Source organism: Patagioenas fasciata, chromosome 5 (genome assembly GCF_037038585.1).
Source record: "Patagioenas fasciata isolate bPatFas1 chromosome 5, bPatFas1.hap1, whole genome shotgun sequence".
Classification (NCBI taxonomy): Eukaryota; Metazoa; Chordata; class Aves; order Columbiformes; family Columbidae; genus Patagioenas; species Patagioenas fasciata.
In genome coordinates, this window is record NC_092524.1 from 2,803,611 (window position 1) to 2,827,364 (window position 23,754).

At 37.1% G+C, this 23,754-nt stretch overlaps 1 protein-coding gene across 5 annotated transcripts in view; it reads left to right on the forward strand.

Moving 5' to 3' along the window:
* SHANK2 (SH3 and multiple ankyrin repeat domains 2) overlaps positions 1-23,754 on the forward strand; it is a 313,850-nt gene that overhangs the window by 120,794 nt on the left and 169,302 nt on the right. For all 5 annotated transcript variants that reach the window (XM_071808790.1, XM_071808789.1, XM_065839072.2 and 2 more), the window contains one exon: positions 11,303-11,416. In XM_071808790.1, coding sequence (XP_071664891.1) covers positions 11,303-11,416 — 114 coding nt within the window. The remainder of the gene's footprint in view (positions 1-11,302; positions 11,417-23,754) is intronic.

A 23,754-nucleotide genomic window follows, 5' to 3' on the forward strand; every position in this document is an offset into this window, starting at 1 on the left:
TGAGCTTAGGAGAGCTGGTGATGTCCATAGGGCTGAAAACATTATTTTGCAGTTCTGGGAGATCGTGCCCTGATCAGGTAGGAAGCAACGATTATGGTCTAAAGAAAATAGTGCCCAAGAACTTTTGGAAGAGCCCATACGAACTCTTCATAAAACATTATATAATTTCCCAATTAATGGAGGTTATCTAAGCTAGAGTAAAATTAATAGAAGGCAAGCAGAAGTCTTAGGAATTTCTTGGGAGTGCCAGATATCAAATAAACTTAAAGTAATAAAACCAAAATTCAAATAAAATTGACAGAGTTTTACACAGTTTGGGAACTAGCTTTGCAAACATCCAGGCTATGAGAATCAGTGCAAGAGAAGTAATGCAGAATAGCGCTTCATAAAAGCCTCTGGGTGTCAAAATAATAGGTACAATCTAGAGGAAATTAAAGCTGCCATGCAAAAATGGAAAACAAATTAAAAGCAAATGTGATTTTTCATACTTTTACAACAGATTACTGGCTCTCAGGTTAAAATGTGAAGGTCTGGGGTCTTCTGTATGGAGTATGGAGTTCTCAGATGCTTGTTGATTAATTAAAAGAAAATGAAAAATATGTTGCATATAGTGAGAAAAAAATATTAAAAAGCGAGACTTAAGTACACTCCAGGACTCTTTGCTCATTTGTAATCTCAGAAAACTTAATACCACCAGGAAGAACTGCTTGTACCTACAAAGAATGCAATTTTGGGGGTCATAAATGGTACTTAAATAACTTTCTGCACTGAGTGTGTTTACAGAGATCTAGGAGGTGCCAACAGATAAAGAATGAGTATGATTGAGCACCAGCTTCTATTCTTGGGGGACGTTGTACACAGTTGTGTTCAACTGACCTGTGGAATTTAAAAATGTAGCAATATTTTTATTTATGTAGAAGATGTAACATCAACATAGATTCTTGTCATTGGAACAGAGACTCCATTTTGGAGAAAGACAAGACAGAAAATGTGTTCCCTGGCAAAAGAGGAAACAGTGCAACAGGTTTCTTGGGATACTGAATGTTGTAGAGGCATTTGTTTTCTGACTGTTCGTTTACATGAAAATTTGAGACTATTATGTGCAAAAATATCCCAAGGAAAAGGGATTTAAATTTCAATTAAGAGTTTAATATTTTAAAAAAATATATAGTTCAAGAGCCATTTGGTCTAAGTTATAATGGCAGTAACTGGGAAACAATGCAAGAAGAAATTAGTCCACTTTAAAAATCTTCTTACAATAGTATGGTCTAAACTTAAGACCAATGATTTTTGTGGGGGACACTAACCAGTGAATGCCAAAATGCTGAAGTAGAAAATGAGATTGTATGCGGTCTGTGGGTTTTGAATCTTTATTGATGGGGAAAACATATGTTGACTGAAACTGACTGTAAATTAATTATTACTCTTAGAAGAAGGGAGACATGCCCATCCAACATCAAATCATCCCCACAGGGATTATTTTTTCATCTTCAAGTATATGGTTTGCATATAGAATTAAAATCTGGCAGAGGTCTAGCATTTGCAGGCACACTTGTTTTAGAGCATTCTATAGAACTTCGATGCAGTAAAGTCTAGTGAGAATTCTATGCATGTCGGTCTGCTTTTAAATAAAGTTTAGAAAAAGTGTACATAGGGTTTGTCAGTGTTACTACTCAGGATGAAATCTTTTGGAGCATAATTTAAGGCTATTTGCCTGACAAGGCTGGAACGTGGTATGACAGACTTCCATTGCTAATCAAAAGAAAAACTTCCAGAACAAGATCAAGTCCTATTTCCTGTTACAATGTCAATGGTTCCTCAGTTGTCACAGAAAATATGTCAGAATGAACACAACAAGGTCATGTAGAGAATGGAAAGTCCAGGTAAAAAGACAGTGATGCTTTAAAAAGGTCTCAGTTGTGTAACAGTTCTGAGGAAGCCGTTCAAACTTAGCATATGTGACAGAAATCCAGGTTCAATTAAACCTGGATTCGCGTCCCTGTTCCAGCCTAAATGTAATTATTTATAGAGTAAAAAAATTACTCCAGTGTGAGACTGATAGGTGTCCTCTCCATCATCCGAAAGCACAAGCTCTTATAATCCTCAGTGTTTCTTGTGTGATGTGCCAAAACTCCTGGCTCTAAGGAGGTCCTGCTTTTTTTCCCACTCCGTACCAGCTATTTTTTTGTCTTTCAAAAACCTGCTGAGTGAGACCATGATCTATTCAGCCCATAGGTTTGGATTTTCTGGGGTTACATAGACGTGCTCGGGGTTTAGCAACTCACTGTGTGGAGTGAATGGAGGAAATGAAACAACATTAAACCCCTTGGAATCCAGTTTTTCCTCACTTTTTAACCCCTTTAACCTCACATTTGAGAAATAGAAAAGCTTTCTCTTAGCCCTTCTCCTCTGCCAACTTGGTAGCTGTGCTGTTCTGTATAAAACACTGGTGCTGAAGTGCTGGTTTCTGGGGTGGTTTTGGGGATTCAAAGGTGTTTCGTTATTCTGATCCACGTTCGGTCTGACCCTGGGGAGATGCTCATCACATGTTCGCCCCATGAGACTAAGCACAGCAAAGATGTAGCAAGGCATTTATTACAGGGATAAACCCCCAGAACAACATATTAGAGAAAGGGATTAGTTGGGAAATGTTTTTATGGATTTTCTTTTTTAACTTGGTAGAATTAGAAGGGTCACGGAGAGGGATGAATTCTTAAACTCTTGATGAAAAGTGCTTTCAGAGGAGGAAGAAGAGGCAGATTTTTGTTTTCCTTTCTAAAACCGCCAGAAGTGACAATAGTTCACAGTATATGATGCAAGGAAACTGCTCAGAGAAAGCTGTGAATGGGCAAGGTCCAAAGAAAATATAAACTAAACAAAATGGCCTTGTATTAATAGGATATTATGTAGCCTGTACAAAAATATCCGCTTTATTTTTAGTTGTTAGTCATACATACTGACATCATTTGTGTGTCTGCCACTCATGGAAGAAGGGCCATGGCTGTTGTAAAAATAAATGTGATATCTTTATTTATACAAGAACAACCCTCATCTTATGTTTTCACAAAAAAATGAAGAAGAGGTAGCTTCATTCCCCACTGAAACACTTTTAACGTATTTTCTTTCTTTCTTCATTTTATATCTAAATTCCACAGCGATAAATCTGCCACAAACCAAACACACACACATATATAAAGTATCTTTAAAATGTATTTCAATCAGCTTTTGTGTTGCTAAATTGAATTTTTACACTGGAAATCAAGTGGCCTCCTCTATAACAAATCTCAGATGCAGGAAGGGAATGCAATGCTCCAAAGGTCTTTGTGAGCAAACAATTAGCAGTTTCCTGGTTTGTGAAGATTAAGCAATCCAGAAGTATCTGTGCATCCTCAAGAAGGTTACCTGGGATCCACATCTGTGCTGGCATATGGTGTTAGAAAGGTAACAGATCTGGGTACCAGTCGCCATGGTGCAGACAATCTCGGGTCACTCAGAAACAAAACAACTAGAATTGTTTTCAGAATCTACGTTATATTAAAATATACCTGAAATGCATAGGAATTATCCCAGGAAAGAAAAGACCACATGGTTTCCTGGTTGAAATACTTTGAGAACTTTTGATGTCTCACCCTGCTCAGTTTTGTTTTTCTTGTCTATGTGTTTTTATAACAACATTTCCATTTGCCATGTGATTTCTAGTTATTTCTTCCAATGTCAGGCCCCAGATCTTAGTATAAGTTGTCGATGGGTGGCTTCCAACTGTAATTTTTTACTTTCCTCTCTTTTTTTTGTTGCCTGCCCTGATATGACTATCTCCTCTCACCTAGAAAGTAAACAGAATGCAGGACTAGTTTTGAAGAACACTTGATTTCTTTAACTCTTACTGCAATTAAACAAATTTTCTAGAAAAATAGAGAGTTATTTCAGTATCCCAAATATGCTCCAACAGACTTTTGGGAACCTTCTGAGATGCCTCCTGTGCTTGCATAGTCTGAAAAGAGTTTACCACAACCGAGATCTGTTCTCAGCTACGTTCTTTGGGGTCACAGAAACCGTAGTAATTCAGTAGTAGTGATTCAAGCATGTGTTCTAGGCAGAAAGTCAGTAGTTCTCAGCATTAGAAATACTGACCCTTGCAGCACTACTTGTATTTCAGTGTGATCTCAGCCAGCAGGGCAATTCAAATATATCACTAACATTTTCATTTCTTGCGAAATCTACTTGTAAGTCATTTTGAAAAAGAAAGATTATTAAACCCCTGCTGTGCTTGAAGATATTGCCAACAGACAGCGCTGGCGGGCAGAAGGAAAGTTGGTCCCCCGGGCTTTTGCACTAGTTAGATTAGTAAATAAAATACTGGAAAGGGAAGAGCCTCTGAAATGATGTTTTGTTTCTTCAAGAGCATTTTGTACCTTGTGTAAATAAGTATGGCAGCAAAATTTAACCTAAGAGGTTTGCATAAGTATTGTTTTGCTGCTCTTTTATATGAAGGATGAAATTAATGTGAAATGGAATATTAATCTTACTCAGTTTCACTGGTTTGTTTTGCTTCCTTACTGTCTCCAAACTTGATCGGTTTGATTTAAATTCCGAACATAAATTATTATGACTCACCACAGATAATAACACAGCTAATTTCTTCAAGTTGCTTGTATCTGAAGAGCAGGAGAGAGTTGTGCTTCTAACTGATAGTCCAAGTTTTGTAACAAAGATCTTGCTCCCGCGCCAGCAGGAGAACTTTTGCTGTCAAGACTGCGAGAAAGTGGTTTGGACATAAACCCATCCACAAATCCCCATGGTCTTAGCTCTTGCCTACTTAAAACCAACCTTCCTTAAGTAGTCAGTGAAATATTCAGTATATGGGGAGTACCAGAAGACAGAGAGGAGCTATGAATGGTGTATCATCCAACACAGTAGTCCAGGCTCTAGATTTGTGTTGGTTTGAGACCTCTTCTCGAATTAATGCCTCTCCTCTGCATCCCCCTGACCTGGAGTTTGGGAAAGAAGAGCAAACTTAACTCTCTCTGCACCTTTCTCAACAGAGATGGTGGTCATTGTTACAAACAGATGGGTTTTTCTGATGCTCAATTTGAATCTCTGTCCAAAATTCAAATCAGTGTAGAAGATTTGTTTGTTATGTTGCTTTTCTCTCTCCTTCACTATCTCCAAACTATTTGAGAGACATACAAATAACAGGAAAAAAGACGATCTTCATAGCAAGTTATTGGTAAAGACTCAAAAAATGAAGAAAAAACAACATGCAGGGCCAAACCGTGAACAGCACAGCTCATTCAGTTCTGTTTCAGTTGAGCCCTATTTTCTCAGATTTAGAGGATTACGTGCAGATTATTGTATTTGTAGATTTTGATGTAGTGAGTGGTTGCTCTGTTAATAGTCACTGTCATCTTCTCATGCCAAGGTCCTTTTCCTCACCATTGCTTGTTTGCACTGTTTCTTTCTTGAGAAAGCAAGGGTGATAAAAGACGAAAAGCTGGTTTAAGTCAGGATCTAGTCTGACACTGATTGTGACCATGGTGGCTGGGGCTGTGACATGCACCCAAAACTGGAGCCTAAAGTTCCTTAGTCTTACCTTCTGCTTGCCGAGTGGGTTGACATAGAGACTCTGCACTAGGCACAGGGAGTGGCACTTAGAATATTAGAAGTCAGACAATTAAATATGGAATTACAGGTAGGTAAGGTTGCTTTTCAGCTACACCAGCAGAACCACTTAGATTATGGAAGGGTGAATGACTTGAAGCCGCGGTTGCATCACACTCCTGTTTTGGAGGCAAAACTGGAAGTTAAACATAAGTTTTAAAAGTCAGGAATATTTTCTGTCCATGTTACTTCCCTAATTTGATTTCTCAGGTCCCACAGCCTGAGATGGGAAAGAACTGCAGAATTTGCTTCTCCGCTAAAGTGTCCATGGAGCTGCAGTAGGATCTGACTGCTCAGGTTAATTATACAAAATAATCAAATGCGAATACACAAGGTTTTCCCTCCAGGTAGCACGTGGACTGCACAAGGACATTTACTACATGGCAGCTGGAGCACAGTCACTTGTTTGCATGCTGGAGGCCTTCATTTTGTTGTCATCAGGGCAATAGACGATGACTTCTTTCCCCGTCGTGTTGCATTGATCTCAAGTTATGTCAGTCCCTCTTGATTAATTATTTGAAAAACCAGAAACGGGCTGCCCAGAAGGCAGAACAGACAGATCTGCTCATCGTTAATCACAAGAAGGGAGCGATATCTGTCAGGAGCGAGGTGGAGTAGGTAAAGAAATAGAGTAAAATTGCAACTAAAATCAGATTTTAAGAAAAATATATCTCTTTAAGAGACAGCAAGATGAAGGTGTAACTTGTGCTGACCTTCAGTTCTGCTGTGTGTAAATCTGAATCATGTTGTACTTCAGACACAGAGAACTGTCGCTCTGCACAGTTCTTGTCTCTTCATCTTGTTTTTGATTTAGCTGGTTGTATGCAAAAATAGACCAAACATTGAATTTTTGCTTACATCTATGTGTACTTAGCAAATAAGTCGCCATTACAGCTCAAGGTTAGGAACTTATACTTTAAGTTGCAATCACTTTAGGGGCTGTTTTAAGCAAAATTGTTTTCATCATTGAAATACGTATTCTTGCATAGATTATCTGTCATTTGGAAGCCCTTCTTCCTAAAGGCAAATAGTTCTGGAAATTTACACCAGACAACAGGTATTTCTACAAGAGAAAAGCCTAAATTATAATTTTAAATATTTCTGAGAAAAAGAAGTTAGGTCTCTACCCACTGAAAAAGAAAAATCTACTTTATTTTAAAAAAGCAAATCCAGAAGGTTTTTATATCAAGACACAAAACCAGAGTTCAGAAGGGCACTGAATCTTGCTTAGTTAAAACTCACATGAAAACCCTTTGCATTTCATTAGGAAAATGGCATATTACTAAGACATTTCAGATACATCCTGTAGAAGCTATAAAGACGATGACCTGAACTCCCTTACTGAAATCTCAACATCCCAAGGAATTTAGAAATAGAATACACCATCATTTGAAGGAAAAATATACTCTCTTGATTGTGGAATAATGAAGGGAGCTCCAACGTGGAAGAATAAAACTTTTTTGTTGGTTTGATTACGGCGATTTTTTGTATAGTATATTGAGTAATTAAGCTGTTTGTAATGAGTATGTTATATTAATCTTAGTCACAATATATACAGTGTCAATAAACTTGAAGTTGCCAGAGACAAAACATCCTACACTTGATTGGCACTAAATTTATATACATATATATATGAAAAATATTTTTTTCTGGACTTTGGCAAAGCAGAATCAGACTGGTATTAAGGATAATCAATTAAATACATTAAAATATAAGATCCTGATAGGCACTTGCTTTTACATGTTTTCATTTTTCTCAATTCTTTGGTATCTGTTCAGTTCTGATTTGCAGTTTTATTCATATAATTGAACATAATTCTTATTTTAAACTCTACTTTTGGTATGAAGAGTCATATCAGGATTCATATGCTACTAGAACCTTAATTTTACTCTTATAACATCAGATCCTTTTTGTAATCCATGTTATGTGTAAAGAGACTCTGGCCTCATCTTGCCATAGCAACCACATCTTTTGTTTTTACTAAAATCAACTGGAAAAAAAAATACACTTGAAATGATAAAGCTTAATTATTAATTTTAGGAAAGTTATCCATTGTTACATCCTTCAGAAAGGAAAATGTTGATTAGAAAATCTCTTGCTGGTACCAAATTATCTATTATAATGTATATCTTAAGCACTACTTTAAGAGGGAAAAGACAGAAATTAAGGCCTCATTCTAAAAAAGCATTCATGGGTACAAAATATAAATTATATTTTTTGGTTTGTCCTTTCAGTTCCCGGTTATCCACATTGGAATACATGAAGTGTTGCCAGTTTTTATAGATATGTAGATTATTATAGCTTTGGGTCCTCCTACAGATTTTCTTATTAATGGTACCAGGTGAGATACATTAAAAAAGTTGATTTCAGTTTTTTTGATAGTGCAGAATCATCTAGATCTCAACTTGTACATTTTGAGTATTAGGTCATACGTGCTTCTCCTCCATCTCACCAACAATTTGTCTCTGTACATCCCTGGCTACTCCACATTTGCCTCTTGGCTCATCGTTGTGCCTCTTGCAGTTCCATCAGCCTTTCCCCTCCTTTCTTGGTGCCCCTAATGGTGTTTTTCCTTGACAGTAAGTCCAAAAGAACCATTATTTGTTTGTAGCTGTAATTTCTAGACAGGCTTGAAACAGAATTGTGAAGACTGGCTGCGTTCTGGCAACTCCTCATTTCTCCTTCTACCTCTTTTTTGTAGACATTATGTCTTCAGGCAGGGCTATGTGTCTTTTTCCTTTACTGTTGCTATTAGTAATCACTAATATTTAATAATTCATGTAATAATGGTCTAAAGTGCAACTGTTTTTTCTCTGTAGTAGTCACTCTTTGCCTTGTGCTCACAGAAGGACTTACAAAGCAAATTTCTTTTCCCATCTTGATTTGGATGCCTTGTCAGCTGCCGCTACCATAAACACATGAAATTACTCTATGGGTGCGAAATATCCAACTTCTCTCTTACAGCGCAAATGCTTTTTGGAGATGGAAATATCTGTGTAATTTGGAGTATCAAAATAGCAGATTTGACAGATTAATAAACTACTGAATGGGGAAATCTTTCTCAGTCTCTAAGGAGTGTTTGTTCTCCCGATATTACCAGTTTGTGAAGTGAAATCAGGACTGAGATTCAGTGCTGAAAACTCTCCTCAAAACCTCCTAATTACTTGCAATAGGAATTGTTCCCTGCCTCACATTTTGAAATTTACTTCAGCTGGAGTCTTGCACTCATTTTTGTGGTTTGAAGTTAAATCAATGTACAGTAGGACCCTACAATATCTATATATGTTATTAATTAAGTTTTCCTACTTCCTTGTCTCATATATAAGAAATGCACTCTATTCTTACGTAAACAGAGGTTACATCACTAAAAATGTATTGGAAGCTGATGAATACCCAATATATATTGCATGAATGAATAGGCTTCTGTTTCATGTAACATTGAATTATCAGATTGACTTTGCATGTAAACATGCACAGGCTTTAAACATTTTCAAGAGCAACAGGAATTTGTTGACATATTTTTCATTAATTATGCTCCGAATTTATATTTATTAATATTTTGATTTTTGCATTATTTATTTTATTAATACCATTAAAGCACAGATTTACTTCCTTCATTTTTGCTTGCATTTAAATGTAGAGGTGAAATATGTTCTTCTTGTGGTAACAATATCAGTAGGTGAAAGAAAAGGCATAGCTACAAATTTTCTGTTCAGCCTCAGTGTCACTGTAGAGTTTGTGTCTTCCAAGGTCAGTGCTGTCCGTCATTATCCCATAACTACCTGGGTAGATATAGATTTCTTCATATATGTCAGAAAAGTGCTTGGTAAATTGAGCATTTGGGATCCATTGAAGTGCAGGATTTTGCAATAATGGATCTATTTCCTGGGGCTTAATATATTCTTATTGACAGGGATGTGTAAATATGTAGCTCATGGAATCTGTATCTTTGAATTTCCTACATTAAAGGACTTAAAATTGACACGCTAAAAACATTTTTCTGTCAAATATCTATTTTAATAGATATCTGTGCTTTGTAAGTAACACCACAAATAGCTTGGCATTGCATTAATGAGAAACTGGGTAAACATTTAATTTCAAATGCAACTTTACAGACTTCTTACTACCTCTTCAGTATTTTTATTGAGTTTTTTTGGCCTATCATTGATTTGATTTTCATCTTACTCTATAGTAGCACAAGTCAGGTTCCAATTCAATGCCAGTCAGTCCCAGCAGTTTCACCCATACAGAATTCAGTTGCAGTCAGGCTCAGGGACTATCATTTTAAACCAAATAAGGCTTATTTTAACAGCACAAAGAGTGTGTGTGTTGGAGATCATCAGAGTAGCTCTGAGCAAGTTAATAACCCTCCCGTACTGAAATACCCTGCAGAGAGATTATTTCAGGTCACGAAAACGATATGTGTATGTTAGCAAAGAGATGTACTTGGGCTAATTACCCTTGATTGTCAGCAGGGCCGTTAGCTTGGCTGGCTGAGCATGCGGCTGATGCGACTGGGCTGTTCGGCTTCCACGGGCTTATTTTTGGGAGCTCAGGGACCTCTCCACCGAACATCATGTTTTGGACAGATGTACTCGGAGGAGCGGGGTTGTCTGACTGAGCTACATTCCCAGTCAACCTACTTAGAAGAGCGAACGGTATTTTTGTTATTCCGTAAAATCACCTTTGTTCCAATATTAATGTGACGTGTGTTTTTAATAGTATTTATGTTCTTTTAAAATAAACATATAGCGATTTGTGGGAACTTCTATAAAATTAATTTAAACATAATACTTGGCAAGTATTTAAGGTCCTTTCAGTATTGTAATTAGTCTCCAATTGTTTACTAGTAAAAATATGTATTGTTGTTCTGCGGTCTTTTGTCACAATCCTCGTTGAGTCTTAAGATTAGATTATGGTTGGACACGATGATCCTGAGGGTCTCTTCCGACTGAAATAATTCTATGATTAATATCAAGGTAATTAAAACTACAGATAAAGCTTTGCTCCTGTAGGTGAATCATTCTCCTCCCTATTGTCACTGTCTTTTACCGAGAAAAATCATTGAAATGTTTCAAAAGGGATCTGTATTGTGTGTCACACCTGTGGGATATTCAAGTGTTTGCTCTGCACTCAAACTGTTAAATCACATTACTCGACCTACATCACAAATCTCTGGAGCTGCACTCTAAATAAAATAGCTCGTTTCCCTAGGAATTATAAAACATACGAGACATCAAAATACGTATTATTGAAACCCAATTTTAGTGTGAGTTCGATTTTACAATGGGTTCGGCTTAATTTGAACAGGCAAGGTTAATTTTCTTTGATTGTAGTGCAACCATGCGTTTATGCTTGATAAAAGCAGCAATGAGAAAACTGAAAATTGGAAGAATTATGTGAGGGCCAAGAAAACTTGTGACAGAAATAAATTTGGGAAGAGGTTCTGAAGACTGATCAGGAAGGGTCACATTTAAAGTTTACTCTGTGCCCATTTTTGAGGTACCAATATTTCAAATTATTGTACAACGTTTGCTTTTACCAACGTGATATTCAATTATTACTGAGAGTGTTATGTAACTATCCATGGTATTTACATAAGAGATAAAAGGTCTAATGCTTCCTATGTCTCTTTTCTATTTAGTTTTAAGCATCGGTGAAGGTGGATTCTGGGAAGGCAGCACCCGGGGACATATTGGATGGTTTCCTGCAGAGTGCGTTGAAGAAGTTCAGTGTAAACCAAATGAAAGCAAACCAGGTAATCAGATCAAGTTCCTGTTCAATCCTAATAATGACAAATGTGATATATCTGTCCAAGCAGAGAGGCAGCCCAGACAGTAATGTGTTGTACGTTTGTGCTATACTAGAAACTGCTGAATTAAAATATAAAGCTGGGTTTATTGATCAGATTTTGCTGGATGCTCTCCAAACAAAGAGTCTTTCTCGTGAGGGACTGTGCTACGAAGTACTGCAAAATCGTTTACACAGAGCTGTTTGCAGATGTTCTGTAAAGCATTATGCTGCATTTTATTTTTAGGCAGTATGGAAGAAAGGTTAATTAGACAAATAAAGAAGAAAAACTGGCCGGTCATCTCCTGATCTGAGGTGGTCATACAATGCATTCAGCTCTTGTTTACAGCAGTAAAGATCCCGCTGTTGACCTTTTCCTAAATTTTAGAGGAGGCATCCATTAGTGGGGTGTCCCATTTACATCCTTGCTGATAATGAGGAAATAGAATCCTCCTTTATCATACACTTGTGCTGCCATGAGTAAGTACAACAAAAGTGACTATAAGCAAAGAGTCTTTGCAGTTCTGGTATAATAAAAGAAATGTACTTTGAAGCCTGTTATTTTAAGAATTACCTACCATCTCATAATTTCACTGCTTTTAAGAATTAAGATATGAGGACATCCTCTCTAATTAAAACCTCATTATAAATGAACTCTGAGAACATAATTAATGTTCTCCAGGAGTGTATGCAATTTTAAATTAACTGTTGATGTGGTTTGGGTCTCCTCTGTATTGTTTAAGAACTTTTGGCATTGCACAGACAATATACTAAAATTTCTGCATTGTATCATTCATTCATGAACATTATTCTTTTATGTATGTCATTGTAAGCTGCATAGGTATAGTTTTCTTTTGTTATATATGCCCACTGTATAAACATGAAAGAGTGAAATAAGAGTGCACTGGACAAGATAATAGTTCCAGAGTAGTAAGGATTTGGAAATATTTGTAAGATTTTATAATAATTTTGATTTCATGGTGTGAAAAGGATATACTTGCTTTTCTATTTCCCTTTTGAAAGAGAAAAAGAAAAGGAGGCAAAAGCAGATCTAGTATTTGGAGGGAATGGATTTAGCCTCTGAGAATAGAGAGAGAATAGTTATGCAGCTCTTCAAAGGGCTTAAGAACAAATCAGAAATTGAAGATGGAGGAATATTAAACAATAAGAAGATTGAGATTGGAATTGGCAAATCTAGGAACAGTGCTGTTCTCAAATACTGGATGTAAAGAGAGAATAACAAGTTGCAATTCTAATGTGATTTCATCTGTTGGCAACATTATGGAAGCTGAATAAATTCCATCAATGTGGAACATGAGCTGGTGAAGAGCCATGCGTGAACTGCTCTGAAGATCCCTTAGTAAAACCTCGTGGCCACTTGATTGAAAGACTTCAGAAAGATGCAGTTTATATAAGGCATCACTAACACCTTTCTTGGGTCTATCATGGCAATTCTGCATTAAATTTGAGCTCCGTCGAATTTGTCTTCAAATCTGACAAAAATTGTGGGAAGGGGCATTTAGGAAAGTTCTAAAATATGAAAAGAGTTTTGCAACTTCTTTAGATATATACAGTGGTTCTGAAGAGAAGGTTACCAAACCTGTGTGTCAAAAATCCTTAAAGACGTTTTCAAGAAATACTGTAGAAAGTAAATTCAGTATATGACATGATTGCTTTAATATAGAACAAGATTGGTTTTGAGCAAAAATTTCTTTGATCATTCAAAGGAAAGTGAAAATTGAGAAAACGCATTGTCACAAGAAAAACAAAAGGATTACCAAAGCTGCAGGTGTTGAAAGAATATCAACAGAAACATCTTACACATTTTCTGATGTGAAATTACAAAAACTTATGCCACGTGTCTGCCAAAATGCCAGAGCATTTGCTCTAATTTATACCTTTTCCGTGCTATTGTCTTTCTGATTGTTTCCTATCTGTTTATAGTATAGTATGCATAATAATGTCAGCGTAGCTAGAGACTTTAAATATACTATTCTTCTACTCAAAGAAACATTAAAATTTAATTTAAAAGCACAAAATTGGCACATTTTCTATGCCTTTGTGAGTCTGTCTTGCAAAATGGCCTGCACCCAGAAGGCACAGGTGCTTCTCTCTGTAATGCAATAGATGTTGGAGGTATGAGTATGAGATACATGAAATCCAGAGTAAGTGCCATATTATTATTGAAATATGGTATAGACTGAAAGCAGCTGATGATGGAGTAGCTCTGTGCAGTTAGCTTCATTCCCTTTGCATGGGAAACAATGGAAATGAAAGAGGAGAGCTTTATAAGCAAAAATCTGCCAGTGCTTCCTCTGAGGACAGATGCAAAAATGTGTTAAGCATGGTGAAATGATTAGAAATTAAATTAGGTCTGCTGGGATGGCTGAAAGAACATCAGCTGAGAAACATCACAAACTTGTGCGAGTTGCAAGATTTTGCATCATGGACTTTGCAAAGCAGCAGAACTTCTTATGATAATGATTTAGAAAGCAAATCATCATAATGTGTAGGGAGTGAATCTCAAAGTCAGCCTTTTTCAGACCAGCACCACAGTTCTTTCCTACAAATAAGATTTAGGAACATTTCTCCAAACAGCTTCTCTTTGCTATTAAGTTTGAATAATTGTGTTTAATAGTAGCATGTCATTTGCGTGCCGTGAATGAAAGAAAGAGAAATAGTTCTTGGAAAAACCCAAACCACAATTAAACACGGCGTGGCCAGTAAAACTGGCAGGCAGGTGTTTCGTGTCATGCTGATGTATAATCTCACTTGTAAGACATGTTCCATTTGCAGGGAGCTTTCATTGCCATCCCGACTGGCGGGTGGAAGAGAGCAGCCCAGAACAGCACCTGGCTCCTGGGATCTCTTCAAAGATACCATGCTAGCTTGGCAAGTTCTGTTTTCCAAAAAAAAAATCACGTTGACTGGCATTAATTCTATATCCCTTCTTTAATCCTTCATTAACCAAGCCTTGTAGGAATTATTCCATTATTTTGCTAGGATTGATGCCAGGCTTACAGGCTTAATTATCCAGGTTGTCTCATTTACCCTTTAATAGCACTGGCACAGGACCCGCTGCCTTTCCCTCTCAAGAAGTTTCCTTGACATTTCGAGATCTAATGAAACGAGAATAATGACAAAGAAAATCGTTATCAGGACTCTGCTAAGTTCTTTTGCCTGCTTTTAAAAAATTCTTAGGCACAAAACCTTCATACCATCTCATTTTAAAAAGCATCGCCTTACTAGCCAGTTTTTAACATTCTCCAGAATTATTCTTAGACTGAAAGTATTCTTTCAGATGGGGTTGAGACATCTTGCTTTTTCCCTGTACAAACACAGAATACAAATGGTACATGTTTCTTCTTTTTCCTATGTTACTCAATAATGAACCAGTTCCATTCTTAAATTTATTTGTATTCCTAAATCTGTGCAAAAATACTGTGTTGTGTTTGGGGTTTTGTTTGTTTGTTTCCTAAAATGATTGAAGAAAGTTTTGCGTGGGAGAAACTTCATTCATATAAAATCCAATTTAACTAAAATCTATGCAAATGTGAGGTACTCCCTTTGGTTAATAGACATCTTGAAAGGATTTATTAGCCAAGTGCTGTTGGTGCCGCAGGGAATCACAGGTTGTCTTGGACCTCTGGCAGCAGTAGTTTGCATCCACTGAGAATACATTATGTGACATAGCTTTATTTAAATTTTCTATCTATAAAAAACCCAAGACTTTTCATTTTACCAGTTTATTCTTCCCTTAAAATTCACTATCCTGCTTAAAATAGTAAGAATTCCTACCTAACACCTTCCAATAGCAAATGAAGCACAGAAGAATCTGTCATCCATAAAATCAGCTATCCCACTGAGGGAATATGTAGTTTTCTTCCTTCTGCTTAAGTTTAAGTATTTTCATCTGCTTTTCTTCTATCATAGGTTATTACTCTAATTTGAGAGATTTACTATAAAAACATTTTATATTAGACTTGTGATTTTATACTCCATGTCCATCAGAATTCAGAGATATACGTTATCTTATTGCTTATATCTGAGGTGAAAAATATTCATTTATTTTTCTAGCTAAAAGTTAACTTTAATTACATCCTGTCTTATTGTTTATTGTCCTACTGATGTGCCTGAAGACCTCTTAGATTTTACAAATGATACTGAAATGCAGGCAGACTCAGCATGTCTTTTAGTGATTCTTTCTTGCTGTCTTTCAACTCTTGGCCTTTTCTTGAGTTCCAGTTTATTTCAGACTGTATCTCATCTGGGCACGTGGCTTGAACGACCACTGGCAGTTGTTCAAGAGCTCATTTTTCCATGAAAGAGTCCAATTTGCAGACTCAGGTCTGCTCAGTCCTGTGGGCTGCAGCAGAGCAGGCGGCACTTAGTAATAAAAAGCATATTCCTGGCTGAATATTCCTGACTAAAGTGCTGATGTAGATGCGCCCATGCTGACCTCTAGTGTCACTGGTGCTTCGAGCAGACACCACTGAGCATCGAAGCTGGGATTTCTCTCCCAAAACATCTGTATTTAAATGCTTCTTCCTGGGTTTCCAGCAACTTGAAAAATATAGTGACAGATTCATATGGTTCGCTTTCCCATTTATTTTTACCTATGTAATCATACATGGATGTCATAAATAGAAATTGCAGCGTTCCTTATCTGACATTCCCTCTGGATTTCGGAAGTTACCAAACAAGTCAAAGTGGTGTTAATAAAATGAATGCTTTGCTACACAGACAGTTATTTCTTAACTATAGAATTTTCTTGATTCTGCATTTTTGGTTTTTAACACTTTGTGCTATCAATAAAAACAGATTTATTCCTCATTTCTACCATCCTTTTATATAATCAGCACAACACTTACCCAGACTTTCCCTGTGAATGGAGGAGACCCAGCTGTACCAGTAGCTGTTCTGTCCTCTGTGCACAAGTGTCTTGGCACGTATTGGATCTGAAAGTTTTCTTCCCCTTGTCTGCCACATCAAGCTGCTTTCTCTGTGCTGCCTTTCAGAAAAGTCACCAACATTTTTTGACTGCTGGAGTATATCTGGGTGCTGCTTGGAAGAATCAGAGTTCGCAGAAGGGGTAGGTGTGCCAAGGACACGCTAACAGGGGGACAGGGTGGGTGGTTACACGCCACAGCACAAGTTACAGCATTGACTGTGTCCTTATGGGCACATGTTGGCTGCCTCAAGTGCTGAAAAACTGAATTTCCCCAGGTTATGCTCTTACATAGCTTATAGTTAATTTCAAACATCCTTTCGTGATGGATGCCAGAAAATTACATTTTGACTTTTTTTTTTTTCCTACATTTTTAAGTGTATCCATGCAGGGATGTGGTAGGTAGATTACAAAGAACCGATATCACTGGGTATACCCTGTGATATGCACTAAAACATACCACAGAAATTTGATCTGTGTGTGTGTGCACATCCCATTGCATCCCAGTGTGAAACAGAAATGTAATATGCTGAGCCTGGAAGTTCCCATCCCCAAATCCTCAAGCCCAGAGGAGATGATGGAGCACATGTTCACATCTAAGGATTTATTTTCTGAATAGAAAAGGAAATAAATGTGCACCCATCTCAAACTGACATGCAAGCAGAGCCCTTGGATAAAGCCATCACACTTCCTCTTCCCGTAAGTTCCAGGTCACCCAATTTTGGCAGTCATAGATGGATAGTTTAAGGTGTGTTTTAAGTCCCTCAGTTTGCATTCAGATATTAGTTTCTGAGCTCATGAAGTTTATAAGTTGTAGCTCTGCTCATTCTAGAAGGATAGGGAACTTTGATTTACTCAATTTGCTGTTTGGACACAATAGATACCCAGAACATAATCAGCTGTAAAAGCAAACCCTGGTCACATATGAAACAACTTTTTCCTGTTTTCTTAAGATCAGTTCCTGGTAGTTATTTAGCTAGAAAGAGAACTGTAAGAATATATGGAAACATTTTAGAGATTATCAGAACTCTGAAAAATTCTCTAAACTAAATAACTTTGAAAACCACTGGAAGGAAGAGGGTTTCAACAAGACACAAGATCCTGCAAATGAGAGATGTTACCTGACCAGATGAGTGCCTCAAGCTTTTTGATAAAAGGTTTTGATAAATGCTCCTTCTACATAATTTCACCTTGAACAGAAGGTACCTGTGACAAAACTGTCATGCAACTTAAACTGACAAGACATTACTGCAGCTGGAAGGACTGAACGGAGAAAGCATAAAAATAAATTATTATATAAGAAGGGAAAGATGTGGATATAAAGTCAGCCATTTGAAAATGGATAGGAAAGCTTAAGGGATTAATATGATATCTTTGTAATCCCAAACAGGATCCTAAATGTGGGATGTGCAGCCCCACAGGTGTGTTTAGTGTAGTTTATCCATGTCTGTTTGAGGAACATTGTCCAGCTGTCAACCTCTGGTACTCAGAGCTCAAACTGATGGGTCAAACACTATTCCTCCTGCTTTGAAGGATGCTGTCCTAAGCTCTGAAATAATCTTTTCTGCCTTGCTTTGGGATTTTGCACAACAAACCACGTGCCTGACAGGATTCTGAAAACTTTCATCTTTTGAGAAGAGATTTTTTTTTTGCCACAAAATATCCTTCCCATGTACAGATTTTTAAGTAAAAAAAAAAATGTGAATGGATGGCACAACTCAGCACAGTGATCATCCACAAAGACGCTGTGTTCTGCTTCATGACTTAGAAAGATCAGGAATACGCTATGTACTGTATTTTTTTCCATAAACTGCATTTCCTTTGGTCAAACAATGGGAAAAATACTTTATACTGGAACTATATGCAAAGAACTAGAGCCGAGGTTCTGGCAACTCAGTCCACAAACCCCAGCTGATGTAGGAGCTTGGAGCAGAAATATTCAACTGATTCTGTCAACTTTGAGGGTGTAAATCAACTCCACGTTTTGTCTCAAGTACTGGAAATTTAAAGAATGAATCTCAGCAAGTTTCTGCACATCAGCTTTGCTGAGCAAAGCGTTTGTGTTCTCAGTCATGATAAACAGCAGTTTGGGAAAGGACTTTTAAATGATAATAATTTCATTATTCATCCAGTTTTTGAGAACAGCACAAAGCAAAAACATTTTAAAAAATATTCAAAAGAAAGAAAATACAAGCCTAGGTCTAGGGCTTGTAGAAAATGTAAGCCTGTCTGCATCTATATCTGTGAATAAGTAATTTTTAATTCATAATATTTTGCTGTCTTGGCTCTTCGTCTGACGTGCACTTCATCCCTTTCACTCTGATTTTCCTCCTTGCAAAGAGCCACTTAGGAATAACTCTAATCAGCTGAAAAGGAGCAACATGGTTCTCTAAAGCATTGAAATAGGCTAAAAATAAATTGTACAGCGATATAAAATTAAATTTACGTGTTAGGAAAGTCAATATTTCAAATGCATCTGGGATTGTTGATGTGTGAAATCGGACATGCAAGTGTGGAATTTTCCCTTTTCTGCATTTTTGCTCAAAAAAATTGTCCATGAGGATAAAAAAATGCAAACTCTGAGGAACGTCTCAAAAGAAATGGGGATACCATTATAGCATCTTCCTTCTCTTTCCAGTGATGCGCTTGCATTTTCTGTTCAAAATCACAGTCCATCCAACATTAAGAAGCAACTTTTAAAGTCTAAGACCAATTATAGATACTAAAATGCCTAATGTTACAAATTACTTTAGAAGTATGAAGAAGATCAAGGTATAAAGTGAATGATTTACAAAGCAAAAGAACCTCCTGAGGAATATAAAACCCATTATTGGTCTAAGACAGAAAACTTCAGCCTGTGGCAGAATTTGAGCATCTGTTTTATGCAATGTACTAACAATCTACAAATAATACTCTTTTTTATAATTATTATTATTAATTTGATTTCTTGTGGAAATACATATGAAACATGGGTTTTTTTCAGCCCTTCAAAATCTGGGGTCAGGTTTTTTGAGTTTTAACCGATTTGCCATATCTTTGGTGCTTCTTGATATCTTGTGATCTTATGGTAAAATATATGTGATCTTTCCTTTTTCTATAAATGTCTTCAATTGCAGTAGCATTAGGTTTTGGCTTTTATTTTTATTCTACCTCATTTTTTTTCCTGAAAATCTGTTTAGTCGGAATTCTCTGATGCACCTGTGCAAGTGTTATTTATATCAGGATACAACTTCTGTTAAAATCATTCTAGGTATCTATCAGGATTAAATAAAGCACCATATTTCATTTAACTCAGTTCATTTAGCATAACCTAACACTTTTAAAAATTTAAAATGGCTGATACAAAGCAAGGCAAGTCTTAGATCTATGCATATTCTGAAAGTGCTGGTAAGTCATCTTTTTCTTCTGCATTCTGTACTAAATGACACATTTGGGTTTTTTCCCCCTCTTATTTTTAATGGCTCAGATAAAAGGCTTGACAACAGAGACTGAAAACTCTTTGAAACACTCCCCAGTTATTTGAGATCAGGTTCGTATTAATTTAAGGAAGATGATAGAGCATCTGCTTACAGGAATGGCAGTGCTGGAGGTGATCAGGAAAAAGATACCTAAATAGCTGTCAGATAATACATATTCTGTTCTTAAATTACATCACTGCTTTTTACTTCCATACCTGCCTGCAAGAAAAGAAAATGGAAAAAGGGGCTTTTTCCAGCTGGCTAAAACATCCACCAATGGGGAGAAAATGCCTTGAAAATGTGCTACGTGATGACAGTGACTGATCATAGGAAAGCAGCATGAAAACAAACACGGTATTTTGATTCACTGAAAAACCCAATCGGTTATCACGTTACACACCACTCACCAATTCTATTCTGTAGAGCGAACCATGCAAGTGGAACCACCTCCCTCTGCTAATTTTATTATCAGGTTGGTATTAAAGGGAAACTCTGGCGTCTCACCTTGTGACCTGTTAACTCATACTAGTGCGTTGAGGGCTTTAAAGCGTAATGTATCCAAATGTAGATCTTCTCTCCATCCTTTCATCTTGGGCTCAGCCAGCTCCGGATTTTCTGTGGCAGTGGTTTGAAAGGTTATACCTGCAGTGTTGGGCTTTGAAGTTGGTTGCGCTTGCTACGACTTCCCGTATCCCAGAGTGTGTTTATTTAGCTGAAAAAACTTCACTTCAATATTGATAGTCTTATTTGTCAAGCCAGGAATAGGTTATTTGTCTTCAAGTAAAACAGACAAACCTGAGTAAATGTTTCCAATTCTGAACTCACAAAATGTATTGAATTTTAAGTGGTTGTGGAGCTTGGCTACGTTATTTATAAAAGCATGTTTGTATTTGGGACTGAGTTTGGAGCTCTGGTTCTGCTTTCTGATCTGAAGTCAGAGACACACAGTGACTTTCTTAACCCTCAATTCAGGCGACAATTCACAAATACCAAAAGCGGCTGCAAAAGTCAAGATGATTTTGTGGATTTTTGCAGGCAAAAAGGACTTCAGTGTATTGTCTTGGGCCTTCGTTTTTGTAGTTAAAGTTCAACGATAGTTACACAAAAATCACAGGGAGCTATGGAGCCTTTACTTCATGCTTATAGATATGTTATACATGTATCAAGCACTAGTTTAATGTTGTTCAGAGAGACATTTCAAATAGTTACGTATTTTGGCTGCTGTCCTGGAAATAATAAAAGGAATTATATTTGATTTGCTGTGCAACAGATTAGTAGTTTAAGGAAATTAAATATAAGGTATCCTTTGCTCATTTATCTAAAAATTCCTTATGCTTAAAAAATTAAAGTTTGTGGAGTAAAGGTTCACAAGAAACCTCTAGAAACTATAACATTACCTTTTGGCTGAATAGTTATAATGTTGGATCATATGGGTTAAGAAAAGGGCTTTTCATCTACTGAACATGTTTTTGTGCAATAATACCCTGCAGGAGATGGAAAACTGAAGTTGGGTAACAAAAGTAGAAGCCTTTGCCACCACATTATAATGAGATATAATGAAAGTGTTGGTGTTTCAAGAATGTGCTGGAAATGCTCAGAGGTGCTGGGGAAGTCATGCGTGGTCAAAACAAAAATGGCTTGGCAAAAGCAATACAGTCAAATACCAAAACACTGATAACAGACAGGGCTTGAAAATATATTTGCAGTGGAATGGAGGAAGATACATTGAAAAATGATTATTCCATGAGTCTGTGCCAAGGTGTGTTTGCAGGATGGAAGGGAAAGGAAGGGAAGAGAAGGGAAGGGAAGGGGCTTTGTGCTTTCAGCACATCTGCACTTTGGGAGTTGCCAGTTGAAAAGTACCTAAGCACAAGAATAAGCCAATATTTCTGTAAAGTTTTGAATAAAGTTAGGGCAGACATGCTTCCAGATGTGTTTACATGGCTATGTATAAGACAGAAACTAATCACTTCATGATAACTCTGCCCTATATGTTGTCTGCGCAATCATATCCTTTTTGGGGTGCCAATTTTGTGCAGCAGTAGTTTCTTTCTCAATTAATTTTTCTTTTCCCCGCTCCTTCTGTCTGCTCTGCAGTTGTACTGCCACAAAACTTTGTGCAGCTGCATTTTGGACTGAAAGGGAAAACCGTAGTTATCTGTTAGTTTTTAAGTCTGTTCTGTAAGCAGACTCACTTGGAAAAATGATCAATGATTAATGGCAAGGACATGAATCCCATCGCTTGATACTTCCTAGAATTGCAGCCTGAGTCTGATAACACAATTACCAAAGAGCAGGAGCCAACAAGCACCCTCTGCTCTACAGGAATAAGCTGATGGCAATTATGAAGCACTTAAAAACAATTAATCCTTTCCGTGATGCTTTTGTGATACCAGTGCAGTTTATCAGATTGAACATAGACAGCAAAGCTGCAGTGGGGAAAGATTCATATCACATACCTATATACATTTCTATGGTATTCATACTTCTAGCTGAGCAAATCACCTTCAGATACCTTTCTACCTTTTTAGTATGTCTGTGTGCTTCAAACATTTAGCTCACCCCATACGTTTAGGTGTGCAAACCAGTCCTTTGCTAGTCAAGTTTAACAAATCAAACTCAGGAAGTGGGAGGAAGGATAGGAATCTTCATGGCACTATTTGTTTGCCATCAGAATTAAACTCCAGGATCAAAGATTTCTAAAGAAAAAAATTAGAAAAAAACCTCTGAATTGCACCTGCTATTTCCATTCTAAATGTTTTGTCTCTCAGATAACTCAGACAACTATTTATTTATGTTACATTAGCATTTGTTAGTCAAAACTTAAAAACGAAACGTAACAGTTATATTCCTGACTGTAAATCCCTATGGATTGTAATTTTCCTTTGTCAGGATAAAACCTGTGCTTTGGTTTGGTCTCATATAAAACTTTGAAGACTTTGAGTAGGCCTCTGGTTGAGAGGAAATGTGTATATATATATATATATATATACACATATATAGGTATATTATATATCTCTCTCTCTACAGGAATTGTCCAAGGCACTTTCACAAAAATCCCAAATCTATCTGGTTAAGATTTTATCTTCTGAACACAGGATAAAGTTACATGCAGTGAACAAAAGACTACGAGAAAAGCAATGCCAGGAATTATTTGTTTTTAAGAACCAGGGGATGTTTAAAATCTCATAGGAAGAACAAGCCAAGTGCTTGCCCCAGAAAACAGAAGGGCAAGTTATAGATAAGTGCACTGATTAGTGCTGCAGCAAGAAAAACTTGGATAAAATCAGAGGAGAGGTACAAGGCAAAATTGGACTAGAAATGTAATCCATCGCATTTTTGTGTTTACTGGTAAGTGCTGTGAGGATCCTACATGTGGGCTGTTCGCCGCTGATAAAATGATGTGCACAGACAAGGAAAATCTGGCTAAAAAGTGAAACAGCGAGTCTGGAGATAAGGAGCTCCTGTGGCTGGAAAAGGGACTTGCAGGGTTGCTGTAGTTCTTTGGTGGTACCATCTCAATTTTAAACACTTTGCATCCTCAGACATTTCTGCTCAACAGTGTAGAGCTGTGAAGTAAAGAGTATTAGTATATTTGTAATGATCAGGGCTTCTGTAGCTCTGGGGCAGTCCTAGACCTTTCTTCCTTGGTTCCTATGATAACCACACGGCTCCGCTTTCTTCAGTTTCTTTTCCCGAGCTTTTCTCTTTTTTTGTGAAAATAGCAGAGAACCGAGACCCCTTCTTTGCTCCATCCTCTTAATTATCTTGCGAGCAGCGCTTAGAGGTCGACACAACACCCCTAAGCTTTATAATTATCCACCCATCTTTAACTACTCACTGAACATCCACATCATTACAGGTAAGAGGACACAAAATCACATTGTTTTCTTTTTCTTT